Below are 13042 nucleotides of genomic sequence, written 5' to 3'. Positions count from 1 at the left end.
GCACATAAAATAAAAATGAAATTTAAAAATAATCAAAGGCTAGGTATGCAACTCAGAGGTAGAATCCCCCAGTGAAGGGCTGGGGGTGTGGCTCAGTGGTAGAGAACTAACTTAGCTTGCAAAAGGTCCTGAGTTCCATCCTCAGCACCATAAACAAGTGCCATAAAATAGAAAAATATCTTTTATGAAGAAAATGCTACTTGCCACCTTGGAAGCAAGCCAGTATTGCTTGTCAGAAATAGCTTACAGTAAAGACAAACACAAAAATGTTAAAACTTGCTTGTTCATCACTGTATCACTTTCCTCTTGCTGTGTATGTCATTGTGGAGACAGAGATGGAGGTGCCAAGGAGGAGTTACAGACGCAGGGATTGCAGTGTCTATGCTATGCAGAACAGCAGCTAGCTAGGAAAATAGAGAGGTAGCGGGTGGTGGTGGTGCACATCTTTAATCACAGCACTTGGGAGGCAGAGGCAGGTGGATCTTTGTGAGTTCAAGGCCAGCCTGGTCTGTAAAACAAGTTCCAGGCCAGGTAGAGCTGTTAAACAGAAAAACCCTGTCTTGAACCGCCCCACAAAAAAACCACAGAGAGGCTGGGAGATGGCCAGGGTTTAAAGGCATTTGCCGCCAAGGCTGATGACCTGAGTTCAGTCCCTGGAATCCACAAGATGTAAAGAGAGAGCTCACACCCTAAAGTTGTCCTCTGCATCCAGGAGGCAGAAGTAGACAAATCTCTGTTAGAGGCCAGTCTGGTCTAGGTAGTGAGTTTTAGACCAGCCAGGGCTATGTGGTAAAACCATGCAGCGAGAGGGGGAAAACAAACAAACAAACACCAAAACAGCAACTTCTAGATCTCTAGTCAAGTCGTGCTACTTTTCTTTCTTTTTTTTTTTTAATATATTTACTTATTTAGTATACAATATTCTGTCTGTGTGTATCTCTGCAGACCAGAAGAGGGCACCAGACCTGATTACAGATGGTTGTGAGCCACCATGTGGTTGCTGGGAATTGAACTCAGAAGAGCAGGCAATGCTCTTAACCATTGAGCCATCTCTCCAGCCCCAGTTATGCTACTTTTCAAATTTAGTTTATTGTTGTTACTGTTGCCTTGTTTAGTTTGTCTGTTTTGTTTTTATGTGCACTGGTGTTTTGATGGCATGTGTGTCTACGTGAGGGTGTCAGGTCCCCTGGAACTGTAGTTACAGACAGATGTGTAACAGATGTGTAACTCCACAGATGTGTGGAGTTCCAGCCACATGAGTGCTGGGAATCGAACCAGGGGTCATCTGAAAGACCTGCCAGTGCTCTTAACCTCTGAGCCCCTTTCTCCCCCCACAGGGCACTTGCACAGCAAGGAATAGGCCATCGGTCACATTCCCAGTACTACATACATGTACATGCTCACAAAATGGAGAGGTGATCTAGTGGACAAAGGTGATCTCTTCAACCCACATGGTGGAGGTAGGGAGCTGACTCTGCAGGTCGCCCTTATGCACCCACAAGAATAAATACGCCAGACGGTGGTGGCACACACCTGTAATCCAGTACTCAGGACGTAGAGGCAGGCGTCTGTATGAGTTCGAGGGGAAAAAAAATATTTTAAATACCTTCTACTATATACATACTTCTTCATTTTTATTTTTTTAGTTTCTCGAGAAAGAGTTTCTCTGTTGTAGCTTTGGAGAGCCCGTCCTGAAACTCACTTTGTAGACCAGGCTGGCCTCGAACTCACAGACGTCTGCCTGCTTCTGCCTCCCGAGAGCTGGGATTAAAGGTATGTGCCGCTACCGCCTAGTGGCTACTGTGTTTCAACAAAGCTTTATAAAGATCCATTCGTTTACATATTTCCTAAGATGTAATGTTCATATCAAAGTATGGGGAGGTGAGAGAGTCCTAGTAAGTAATAGATCAAGAAAAGCTAAAGCCCCAGGCCTGTCACTGCACCTCGACCTAGCGCAGCTTCAGAATTGAAGTAGCCGTCTTTGAGCTCCCCCTAGCGACGTCTTCATAGGTTCTCTGTCCTGGCGCTAGAGAAATGGTTCTCAACCTGTGGGTCGCTACTCCTCTGGGAGTCGAATGTCTTCATGGGAGTTGCTTATCGCCATCGGAAAACACAGATATTCACATTATGCTTTATTACAGTGAAAAGACTGCAGTTATGAAGAAGCAAAGAAGAATTTTATGGCTGGGGGTCACTACAACATGAGGAACTGTATCAAAGGGTTGCAGTTTTAGGAAGGTTGAGAACCACCGCTGTAGGGACTTGAGTATCTCAAACACGTTATGCTGATGGGGAAACTGAGGCTCAGAGAAAGATGGTGACATCATCTATTCATTTAATCACGTGGTGACTTGGTTGTGTGTGGCAGGAGAGAGAGAGAGGCAAATTACTACTATTCAAATCTGAGTCAGGTGCGGGAGGTCTTACTAGGTGGTGGTGTTTGAAACCAGGGTGAAAAGGAAGCTTTGTGGACGTCGGGAGGAAAGACAACCGAGGTGAGGGAATCAGCATTACAAAGCCAGTTCTAGGAGGATGGGGTGGGGGTTGTTTATAGGATATAAGGAGTTAGATTATAGGGCTCTAGGAAGCAGTTAGAGAACTCAGTGTTCTATCATCTGAGATGGAAGTCAAACTGCGTGTGTGATTCACTCCTGCAACAATCCCTGTACTTGGGAGGCTGAGGCAATTCCATAGCTTCAAAGTTCAGGCAAGCCTGGGCTACATACTGAATTCCAGGCCAGTCAGGGTTACAGAGTGAGACCCTGTTCAAGGAAGAAAAAAAGAAAGGAAGAAAGAAAGAAAGGAAGAAAGAGAGAAAGAAAGAAAGAAGAAGAAAAAAGAAAAAGGAAAAGAACAAAAGAAAGAAAAGAGACTGTCTCGAGGAATCAGAAAAAACAGTGTTAGTAAGAATATCGTAATTATGATAATGTAGAGTTCATTTCTCCTAGGGATTCAGTACCTGGAGTCACAGTGGACGCCGGATAACAGGTTTCCGTTTATGCGTGCAGTTCCACAAAGCAACAGCAGGTGTCGCCTTGTGGCCACGCGCCATCAAACCCTAAGAGAAGCTCGCGTCTCCCTCGCAGAAAAACGTGAAAAATTCTGCCAGAAGAGGCTTCCGAGTGCAGCACGAGTTCTATCTTCAAAACAAAACCAACAAAAAATAAAACTGACTTTTCACCTGGCAAAAAGGCTTTTCCTGTACAACCAGGGAGGTAAACGCGTTAGGCGCTGTTTCCCAGAATGCAAGGCGCTATGCAAATGAGGTTACTCATATTTAGCTAGTAAGAGCTATTTACATCATATGTAAAGAAAAAGAAAACATATATTCACGATAAAATGTAAAAGTACTACCAGAAACATTATAATTGATCTTATCCAGTAACACAATAATAATGACCATAACTCAAAAGATTACTGATATTTGACCTTTATATAAATTTCCGAAAATAGCATATTCTGCCCGGATGATCCTCAGTGGTCTGGGGTGCAGGCTTCAAACCTGTAGCTGTTTAGCGACAGAGTGGTTCAATTCCACCTTTCGGGCGGGAGTATCTATCCCATTTTGCTCCTTGCTTCATATTATGTGAGCTATGTCTCTAAATTCACCTCTATTCTCACTTATTCTCTCTTCATAGTTGCTTTTTGTCCCTCCCGGAAGGATCAAATGCATTTTAAAAGTGGATTTAAGTTTGTCTCTTCAGTTCTAGGAGATTCTTTTCTATCTCCGATTTCTCTCCAGGCATTTTGCTCGCTTATGTGTCTAATCACGCATGCACTTATTAGTCACGTATTTGTTCATTTGTTCAATCTGGCTCAGTCCTGTCTCTGTATTTGAGCAGTGATGGGGATACAGTTGTGATCACACCTTTAGCGCTGGTCTCAGGAGATAACCCGGACAGTGGAGAAGACAGCACCAGTCAATTATACATTTAATGAACTCGAGAGAAAAGTAGAGCATATAAAGCTATATCGCAAGGAGACTTGACCAGGGTGACCTTGAGACACATTTGAGGTATAACAGGGCAGACGTGTGAGAATGGGGAAACCGAGGAAGGAGCAAATGCCTTTCCTTTTCTGAGGTCACCAGAACTCTCAGGCCACCTGACTGGTGGTGCACCTGAAATGGCAGGTATTCTGCCTCCCCCGCGACTCTCGAATCCTTTCTCTCCCATTCTGGGTCCTCCTCAGCCTTAGCCTGTCTCCTCTAGCCACTCTCAGTCTGGGGAATAGAAGAGTCCACCTAAAATAACACTAACTGCTGCTCGACTGCTCAAACCCTGCTATGGATCCCTAGTGCCGGCAAAAGAGCATCGGAACTCAGTTCTAAAATTGCCTGCTGAATCTCCCTGAGGGCTAATTCCTACTCTCCAGATGCCTGATGCGTCTCTCACCGGGAGCCTCTAGCTCCCCCAATCCCCCAGTAGCTGATATCTACCATCTTCTCCTCTTGCTCCACTTTCCAAACGCTGGGATTGCCAGCGTGCCCCACCACACCCAGCCTTACTCCCTCTTAACTCTTGCTGAAATCATTGGCCATTCAGTATTCTGAATATTTTTCTTTCCCAACCATCAAGTCTCCTGGACCCTTCACCATGTCAGTGCCTCACACCTGACCTTCTGCCCCTTCCTTTTTCCATAAGGTGACACGGGCTGGAAACAGGGGAGTCCTTCCAAGGATCCTCTTTCCTGATTTCGCTAGTTGCCCCAATAAGGGCCTATGAAGGCTCCCCAGCCTTCCGAATTCATCCTGTCTTGCTGAAAGGAAGCCATGTAATCGGTGCCCAGGGGAAATAGAGACTTTGACCTGGTGGATACATTTTTTTTAAAGCTTTTTATTGGCGACAGTGCAGAACCAAGGGGGGGAGGGGAGCTGCCCAGTGCTAGACTGCCCCAGCACCCCCGGGGTCAGGTGCAAAATACAAAACAACAACAAAATCACAACCACAGTATGGGTGGGGCTATGGAGTCAATGAATTGTGGTCGGCAGCGGCAGGCCCTTCTGATCACACACTCCCACCCAGGATTTTCAACGATACAGACTGTAAAAATCTACCACCCAGTCACACTTACTCACAAAAGTAAAACTGCTTGTCCCCATCAAACCCGGAGTTGACAGATAGAAGGAAGATCAGGGCCAGTGAGAGAGGAGACATGTTGGAAGCGGTCAGAGAGGAACAGACCGAGAAAAGACTGTCTCCAACAGCCAGAGTGGCTGGGACAACAAAAATGTGACATTTATGAAGGGACAGCCAGATAGTCTGACTCGAGTTCCCAGAAGCAATTTCGAACTCCACAGCACACTTGCAAACGAGGAAACTCGCACGCACACACGCACACAAACACGCACACAGACACTCATATATAATATATTTATCTATACATAATAGATATAAGTGCTTTTCAGGAACCAGGGGAGGGATAAATAGCTTACAGGGTTAGGGTTGGAACCGAGGACCCAGGACAGGGCGTGGAATGTGTTCCATGCAGCACAGGGGAGCGGAGTGGAGCGGTAGGGCCCGTCTCCCCAATATTAAAAAATAGAAATCTGACTCGTGGAATTCTCACGAGGTGAAAGCTGGAGGAAGGAGCCAGGACCCATATTTGGGGCTGGAGGAACTGGATAGAGTGGGGGATAATGGGAACTCAGTCCCCTCTTAAGTATGCCAGTCCAAAAAAATATTTGGGGGTTCAAATATCAAGGGTGGGGAGCCAAAGCCTCAGCCCTGAAAACTTCTCTGGAAATTGCCTCGACCTCTGTGAGAGGATGCGGGGCTCCCAGGGTGGGGAGAAGTTGGCGTCCTAGGCTGGGGAAGGCGGGAGACCTTGGAGATGTCTGGGGCCCGAGCAAGAAGGCTACCAGGATGCATCACCGTCACTCCTTTGAGTTTAACTCCCTGTCGAGGGGAGGAAGGAGGCAGTTGGAAGAAGGGGAAGGCTTTGGAGGGCTGGGCACCCGGCGCACCCCACAATCCGGCCGCTCATTCACAGTATAAAGCGCTCCAGCAAAACGGGCGTCGCAGCGCCCCCTGCTGCCTGAAACCAGAAAGGCCCAACGAGGACGGCCAAGGGCAGCTGGGGGTGGGGGTGAGAGGGACATGGCATAATACTGCACAGGGGTAGGCTCGGGCATGAGTAGGGAAGGGGCTCTGTAGCAGATAAGAGAAGAAAAAAAAATCCAACCCGAGCCAGTTTTTCCAGGAGGGAAAGACTGAACAGTCAGATAGGGGTTCACATTTTGGAATCATCGAAGAAGTGGGGTTAGGGGACTCCCAAAGTGGGCACCGACTTCCCTCAGTCAGGGGCTCAATTCGTCCCGGAGAAGGTGAGGTTGTGACCTCTTGAAAATGTTAAGTTAATCAGCTAAGGCCCGAGGGAGCATAAGAGAGCTATCTTGGTCACCCTGCACCCTGGAGGGTGGGTGAGTGGGGGAGGGTGGAGAGAAGGGGAGGGGTTGTCATTCCTCGTTGGGTATTTCTGGGGGTGCATGCCAGCTTGTCCACAAGCCCACCCTGCACCCCACACCAGCACCCTTTACCCTTCAGCCTCACGCAAGACGCCAAAAGTGGGCGTCACATCCCACCCATCCACCCGCCCATCCATCTATCCCCAGAAGTTGAGTTGAATTAACAGGACCATTAGATATCTGCAGGAGGGGTGTCCATCCCCGCCCCACCCCTTGTCCCCAAAGTCACCAGCTCTCCGGCCTCGCCGGGGCACAGAAACCAGAGACGGAGCGCAAAACACAAAGGTCCTTCCGTCATGTCCGATGGCAGAGGCTGCAGGCAGTCAGACAGAAGAGTCAAGGGGTCCACACACACCCCCGACTGCTTCTTTCCCTCTCTTCCTCTTCCTCCTCCTCGTTCCTTGCGGGTTTGTTTGTTTTGTTTGTCTAAAGAGTTCACAGAGCAAGAAGGGAGGGCGAGTTCAGGGGGTCGGACGGCTGCTCGCTGCCGCTGGTGCGTTGGGCGCCGGCGAATGCGGAGACCTCCGGGCAGGTGAGGACAAACGAGGAAGTGTACGAAGGGCTAACAACGGGGAAGGGGTCGCCGAGGACTTGAACTTCACTGTGTGTAAAGAGAGAAGCCGTCAGGTTGGGGGGTGCGTCTCGGCTGGTCTGGAAGGGCAGGGGCGGTGGTGGAGGGGGCGGCAGCAGCCAGCCGAAGCCGTCTTCCTTAGCGGATGTTGACCCTGGCAAATCTCTCACCTCGGCCAGGGGGCCTGGCCCCGGCCCCTCTTCGTAGGGGATCTTGCAGCCCGGTTTGTGGGCCACCAGGACAAACTCCAGGCGTTCCTTCTCTTTTTGCAGCTCGGCGATCTCCGACTCCAACTCTGCCTTTTCCTCTTCCAGCTGATCCGTTTCCTGATGGAGCCCAGGAGGGCCAGGTCATAGGAGACAGAAAGGGAGGACAATGGTCAGCGACCACACCGAGTGGCTCACCCGCCATACACACACATTCTAGCTACTGATCCAGAGGCGTCGATGAACCCTGAGAGGGACTCCCGTTGGAGCCTCAGATTCCCTAGCTGAGCAAGAGATATTAGGGGAAAGCCAGGCAGGAATGAAAGACTTGGACAAGAACTCCAAGCCAGATGTGGTGGTGAACACCTGTAAAATTCAAACACTCAGAGGCAGAGGAAGGCTTGTTTGAGGCCAGCCTGTACTAAGGAGTACTCTGTCTTAGTAGGGGAAGAAGGGTATGGCTCAGTGAGTAAAGTCGATTGTCAGCAAGTCTGACAAATTGAGCTCGGTTCCTAGAACCTACAAGATGGAAGGGTAGACCCAACTCTGACCTCCGTACGTGTGCTGCCGCACACCTGCACACAGACAAACGCAAGCAAATAAATAAATACATGAAATAATTTTTTAAAGAGAGAAAAAGAAAAACTGCAATTTGCTGCGTGCATACACAATGGTTATAAGTTGTTTTTAGTGTGGTTCTGTCACCCCCCTCCTTCGGTTCCCCCAGTAGAAAAGCAGAGATGTGCCCTGGTTTCAAGGGGCAGGAGAATATTCTGCAGGCATTAAGGACGGGACCCTCAACACCGGGGTAGAAGGAAGAAAGGAATGGGTTTGGTGGGTGCCCCCAGCTCAAGTTCTGGAGAACTATAGGTGGTTGGGGCAGCAGGTAGAGAACTGACACAGCAGAAAATAATGTAGTTTCCAGCCAGTCAGGATGATGGTCCGGGCGTCATCTTAGCACTCACAGGGACTGTGACAAAGGGCTGTCAAGTTGTGGCGGCCATGCTGGGCTACACTGCAAGATCCCCGTCTCAGAAAAAAAAAATGGAGGTACTGCGGCAAAATGGATTATTCCTTAACCAAGACGAAGAGAATGACCTCCTCCAGCTTGTCCTCTTAAACTGAGAGAAAGAGATGGGGAAAGTGGCGAAAGAGCGAAGTAAGCGGGTAGGGGTCTGGGCATGCGTATACAGCGACTCCATCAGGCCCGCGCTAACCCTTGTTTCTTGGTGGGAATCCTCATTCAGGACACAGGCACAGTGAGAAGTAGGGGGCAGAGCGAGGTAGAGAACCCCCTGCAGAGCCTTGAGACACCCCAGAACTCCTCCTTACCGCCTGGAGTCGGTCGGTCAGCTCCCTCCGGCGGTTTCTGCATTTAGCTGCAGCCAGCTTGTTTCTCTCTCTGCGAACCCTTCGCTTCTCTTCTTCTTCTGGGGTAAGCTGAGTCAAAGAGATGCGGATTATTAGTTTGGGGGATACCTCTGCCATCCCTGACAAAACTCCTTTGCCTCCAGAACCCCAAACCACTACCACTACTCCTCAGGGGCAGGAATGAAGGAATGATAAAGCTCCTGCAGCCTGAAGGCCTCAGAGTACCCCAAACTTTATGGCGACAGAATCAGTCACTCCTCTCACTTCCCTCATCTCCAGGCCGGTCTCAAACTCAATAAATAGCACAGGCTGGCCTCGAACTCCTGATTCTCCTGCCTCTACCTATGGAGAGCTAGAGTTACCAGCCTGCACAAGCACTCCTGGTTTATGCTATGCTGGATATCTACCCTGGGTGTCATGCATGCTAGCAAGCACTTCTACCAACTGAGCTCACATTCCTAGGCCCCTCCAGATCAACTCCTGAGGCTCATACTTACTGTCTCTTCTCGGGGTCTTCTAGGTCTGGCTCTGGCTGGGCGGGCAGGCCCAGGGCCACTGCTGGTCGTACTGGTCGAAGGCCCACCACTTCCGCTTGCTCCACCAGCGCTGTAGGCACTCAGGCCTGGTGTTGAGTAGCTGGTTCCTGGCATGTCATAAGGGTCAACAGCTGGAGGCTGGGAGGCCAGTGGCTGCCCCTGGGACTGGGCCATGGAAGAGATGAGGGTGGGTTGCACGAGCCACTGGAGGTCCTGGCTGGTTGTGATTGCAGTGACCGTTGGCACGAAGGAGCCGGGCATTTCCCCGAGACCGGCGCACTCCTACGGGGTGAGACATACACACACAGGCGTAGACACACAAACAAAGCCACCGACACACACACGCCCAACACACATAACACACACCGACCCCTGTGAGTGAGCACAGGGTGAGCGGGTGTGGATGTGTGTGTCACAGGCAAAAAGCCACAACACCCACCCTTCCACTACACCGTGACGCAGTGGTTAATGAGAGGATTCTGTTCAACTGCCTTCTACCTCCTCCTTCTTCCTCGGGGAAAGGTTGCACGGTTCCAGCGGGTGGTGAATCACACCCCGGGTTGGTGACTCTTAGGTGTGTGGGGGGGGGGTGGAGAGGAGGCTGGACAGAGCCTGGTGACAGAACCTCCCGGGATGGAGACACACACACACACACACACACACACACACACACAGTCACAATACCCCACCCCCACCCCAGAGGGAGGGAGAGGGAGAGGCCTTAACCCAAGCCTTCCTCTCCACTCACACACAAACACACCCCCACTGTATGAGGGCTCCCGCAGGGGCGGAGATCCCAGATCCAATGGTGTTGTGGGACTGGCCTAAGAGTTGAGAGCATCCCTTCCGAATTTCTGTCTCTTCCCCAATGAGACTGACAAGTGACAGGTTTGAGTGAATCGATAGGTAGAGAAAAGTGACAGTGAGGATTTCTCAGACTGTCTTGCAAGGGATGGGGGCGATATAGGATCTGCATTCCTAAACCCAAGAAGCGTCCATCACCACCCCCCTCCCGCAAGTGGAATCCTAGAGGCTTAACTACTCTAGGGGGCGTGGCGAGGGAAGGGCTGATTCTCTGGCCAATCAGGATCCTGGGAACTTAGGGAAGGCGGACCTTTTAGAGACCACCTGGCTGCCTCCTCTCGGGGTAGCTCATGAAGTGTTTAGACACCTCAAAAGTACCGGGAGTTCAGCGTGCAGGGAGCGCTTATATGTGCGCCTGGAGAGGGGGTAACGGTCTCCAGTTCTCCCTTAGAGGCGCTAACACTCAGCCAGCAGCCTCCTGCTTCTAACAGCAGCGGGACTAGGTCCCCACAAGGTCCTCGCATACCCATGAGTCGACAGAGTCACCCCAATCACAACAAGAATCCCTAGCTCTGCCTCTTGGAGACCCCCAAGCACGGAAAAATCGCAAAAAGCAGGGAAGAGAGCTACGCTCTACAAATAGGAAGGAGATGTTGATTGGCTAAAGCCCGCTCCGCGATAGCCAATCAGAAAGCCGCGCTGCCCCCTCCCTTAGCAACGTGGACTCGGCGTTCCAAAATAGAACGTGCCCGGGACGTCAGGGGCGGGGCGGGCGGAGGGGGCGCCGTGCGCTGTGCGTGCCCCGCGTCAGACGGAGGATTCCAGCGCGTCAGCCTTTACGCACGGGTCCCCCGTTACGTCTCCGCGCAGGAGGCGGAGGCAGCGTGATCGGGGTTCGAGGCCCAAACTCCCGCCGGGTGGCGGGCGACCGCGGCCGTGCATTCCGCGCTTTGAAGGAGAAGGGCAGAGGAGAAGGCTACTGGAAGCTTCTCTGGGATTTTTTGGGTTTTTCTGTTTTTTATTCCCCTACTTGCCTAGCTCTGGGTGAGGAAGCCTGAGCTCAGCTAAAAGTTCTCAGCTTCTGCTAGCCACAGCGATACTTTGCACCGGGCATCGCCAACGCTTGTCCAACTACATTCCTTTCCCGCGCTCCGCGTACACAACCCCTTGCAAACGTCTTCCCATTCCCTGCAGTTTGCAAATAACAAAAAACCAAAGTGCAACCCAAGCCTCTTGCTTTCCCAGATTCTGAGTTTTTGGCGCGTCTCTATTTGAGAGGATACTTAATCCACACTTTAGACTTGAAGAAATATCTTTTTACATGACCACCAAAGTATTATCTTTGCGATCGAGAACTTACCTGGGAGGCGGCGGCGGTGGGTGGACTGCCGAAGGAGTCCACCGAAGACAGGTACTGAGACTCGGCGGAAGGTGACGAGCTACACCGGGAGCCGGAGTCGTAGTCTCCGGGGAAAGCTTGAAACATTTCCCTGGGCACAGGGGGGCCCCTGTGACCACGCTGAGGTCGCCGGGAAGCCAAGGCTATGGCCGAGTGGGATGAGATGCGAGTCCGGAGTGGACCGGACACGTCCCCAAAGTGCGCTGCTTGGGGGAGCTACGCGTCCGACACGAAAAACTGCCCCAAGTTTCGATGCAAGTCCCCTCTGCAAGCGCCCAGGTCCCCTTTAGGTCGCTGTTGTACCTCCTGAAAGTCCAGGATCCACCGATTTCACGGGGGGCGACGCGGGGATCGCTCCCCGCCCAGAGACCCGTCGTGCAGTGCCGCCGTTCAGCGTGCGCTTCGGACGCTGTTTTCTTCCTTTCCAGGCGTCCCACGAAATGGGGGAGGGCAGAGGGGCGCGATCCAGAAGCCCACAGAAAGTAAGTCTATCTTCAGGACAGAACGGAAGAACGATCTAGAAGGAGTCTTGCAAAAAGAAACCCACAAAACTTTCTCTCCAGTTAAAAAATAATATATGTATATATATATATATATATATATATATATATATAAAAATTTCACGGCCGTCAAGAAGAAGAAGAGTCACCAGTAGTCAAGTCCCGCAAGCCCCGGCTCCGCGTGTCCCCGGCGTAGCTGCTCCAGTCTTATGAATGAAGCCGGGAGCTGCCGGGCTCAATTTATGCATCCGGGACCCGCCCCCCCCGCTTGCGTCACCCTCAGCTCCATGCACAAATCTCCCAAACTCTCCCTCCCCGCCACCATAGCCCCTTGTGGCGCTCCCCAGGGCCTCGTGCACCCTCCACCTACCCATAAGGGTGACCCCAGTGGTCTCGGGGGTCGCCAAAGCTGCGTTCTGAGGGTCTCCGCGGGAGGGGATCCCGCCCCGCCCTCTCCGGAGTTCCTGTGACGCAATTAGCCATATAAGGAGCTCGGTCGGCGCGGCCGAGTGTTTGTTTGGTATCCTAGCAATGACGTCAGAGGGAATCCCTCGCTCCGGCGCGCGCCCGCCGTTGCGCCGTGCGGAACCCGCCCGCGCCTGCGCAGTGCCACGCCGCCCCGGGGGCTGAGATTGACAGGCGCATGAACTCCCGGGGAAGGCCCCTGCTGACCCCGGCGAGTGAAGTTGCAACCCTAGATGCCCAGGTCTGCTTACCCAGAGGCTACCATCCTCCCCAAACCGGTGCAGCGCCCCCGGCTGACGGAAGAGAGCAAGTTCCTAGTGCAGACCCTAATAAGAGGGGTGTAATCAGTTCAGGCGGGGAAATTGAGGCTTAGTCAGGGCTGGAAGGACTGTGATGTCGTCAGGTGTAGGTAGAGGTTAAGGATGGCGTCCCCTCCCCAGTAGCCTTTGTCCCAGATTCTGCCTGACTCGCTGACCTTGGAAAAGGTGCTCCCTTCCTGAGCCAAAACTTCGATGCTAAGCAAAGCATGGGTGGCTTCCGGGGGTAGGGGGTGCCCTGTATCTGGGAACCTAAAGAATTGGATCAGGTAGGAACCTACACCCAGTGAGTTCTTCGGGCCTTACCCGAAGAACTTTCTATCTTTATGGAGATAGAAAGGAAGGTATGTGTAATTAAAAACAATAATAATAGGTGTAGCTGGGCAGTGGTGGTGCACACCTTAAAT

At 51.6% G+C, this 13042-nt stretch overlaps 1 protein-coding gene and 1 non-coding gene across 2 annotated transcripts; one reads left to right on the top strand and one right to left on the bottom strand.

Annotated features, from left to right (window-relative positions):
- The first annotated feature begins 3461 nt into the window (after positions 1 to 3461).
- On the top strand, positions 3462 to 3548 carry Trnastop-uca (transfer RNA opal suppressor (anticodon UCA)). Its single transcript has one exon. It is a non-coding gene; the product is annotated as a tRNA-Sec (tRNA).
- Positions 3549 to 4815: 1267 nt separating this feature from the next.
- Fosb (FosB proto-oncogene, AP-1 transcription factor subunit) lies at positions 4816 to 12050 on the bottom strand. The gene is made up of 4 exons (XM_048433354.3): positions 11315 to 12050; positions 9112 to 9432; positions 8576 to 8683; positions 4816 to 7363 (listed from the first exon to the last, which is right to left on the bottom strand). Exons 1-4 carry the CDS (start codon positions 11438 to 11440, stop codon positions 6902 to 6904), a joined length of 1017 nt encoding a protein of 338 aa, XP_048289311.1. The 5' UTR covers positions 11441 to 12050; the 3' UTR covers positions 4816 to 6901.
- Between the last annotated feature and the right edge of the window lie 992 nt (positions 12051 to 13042).

The sequence above is a fragment of the Myodes glareolus genome, chromosome 1 (assembly GCF_982192425.1).
Source record: "Myodes glareolus chromosome 1, mMyoGla1.1, whole genome shotgun sequence".
Lineage (NCBI taxonomy): Eukaryota > Metazoa > Chordata > Mammalia > Rodentia > Cricetidae > Myodes > Myodes glareolus.
The sequence above is the reverse complement of the archived record's forward strand: the minus strand, read 5'-3'. Positions and strand labels throughout refer to the sequence as shown.

Coding starts and splice junctions, on each gene's coding strand:
- Fosb (XM_048433354.3), bottom strand. CDS start 11,440: ATGTTTCAAGCTTTCCCCGGAGACTACGACTCCGGCTCCCGGTGTAGC. Junction 9,433..11,314: donor CCACCGCCGCCGCCTCCCAG/GTAAGTTCTCGA, acceptor CTCACCCCGTAG/GAGTGCGCCGGTCTCGGGGA. Junction 8,684..9,111: donor GAAGACCCCGAGAAGAGACA/GTAAGTATGAGC, acceptor TCTTTGACTCAG/CTTACCCCAGAAGAAGAAGA.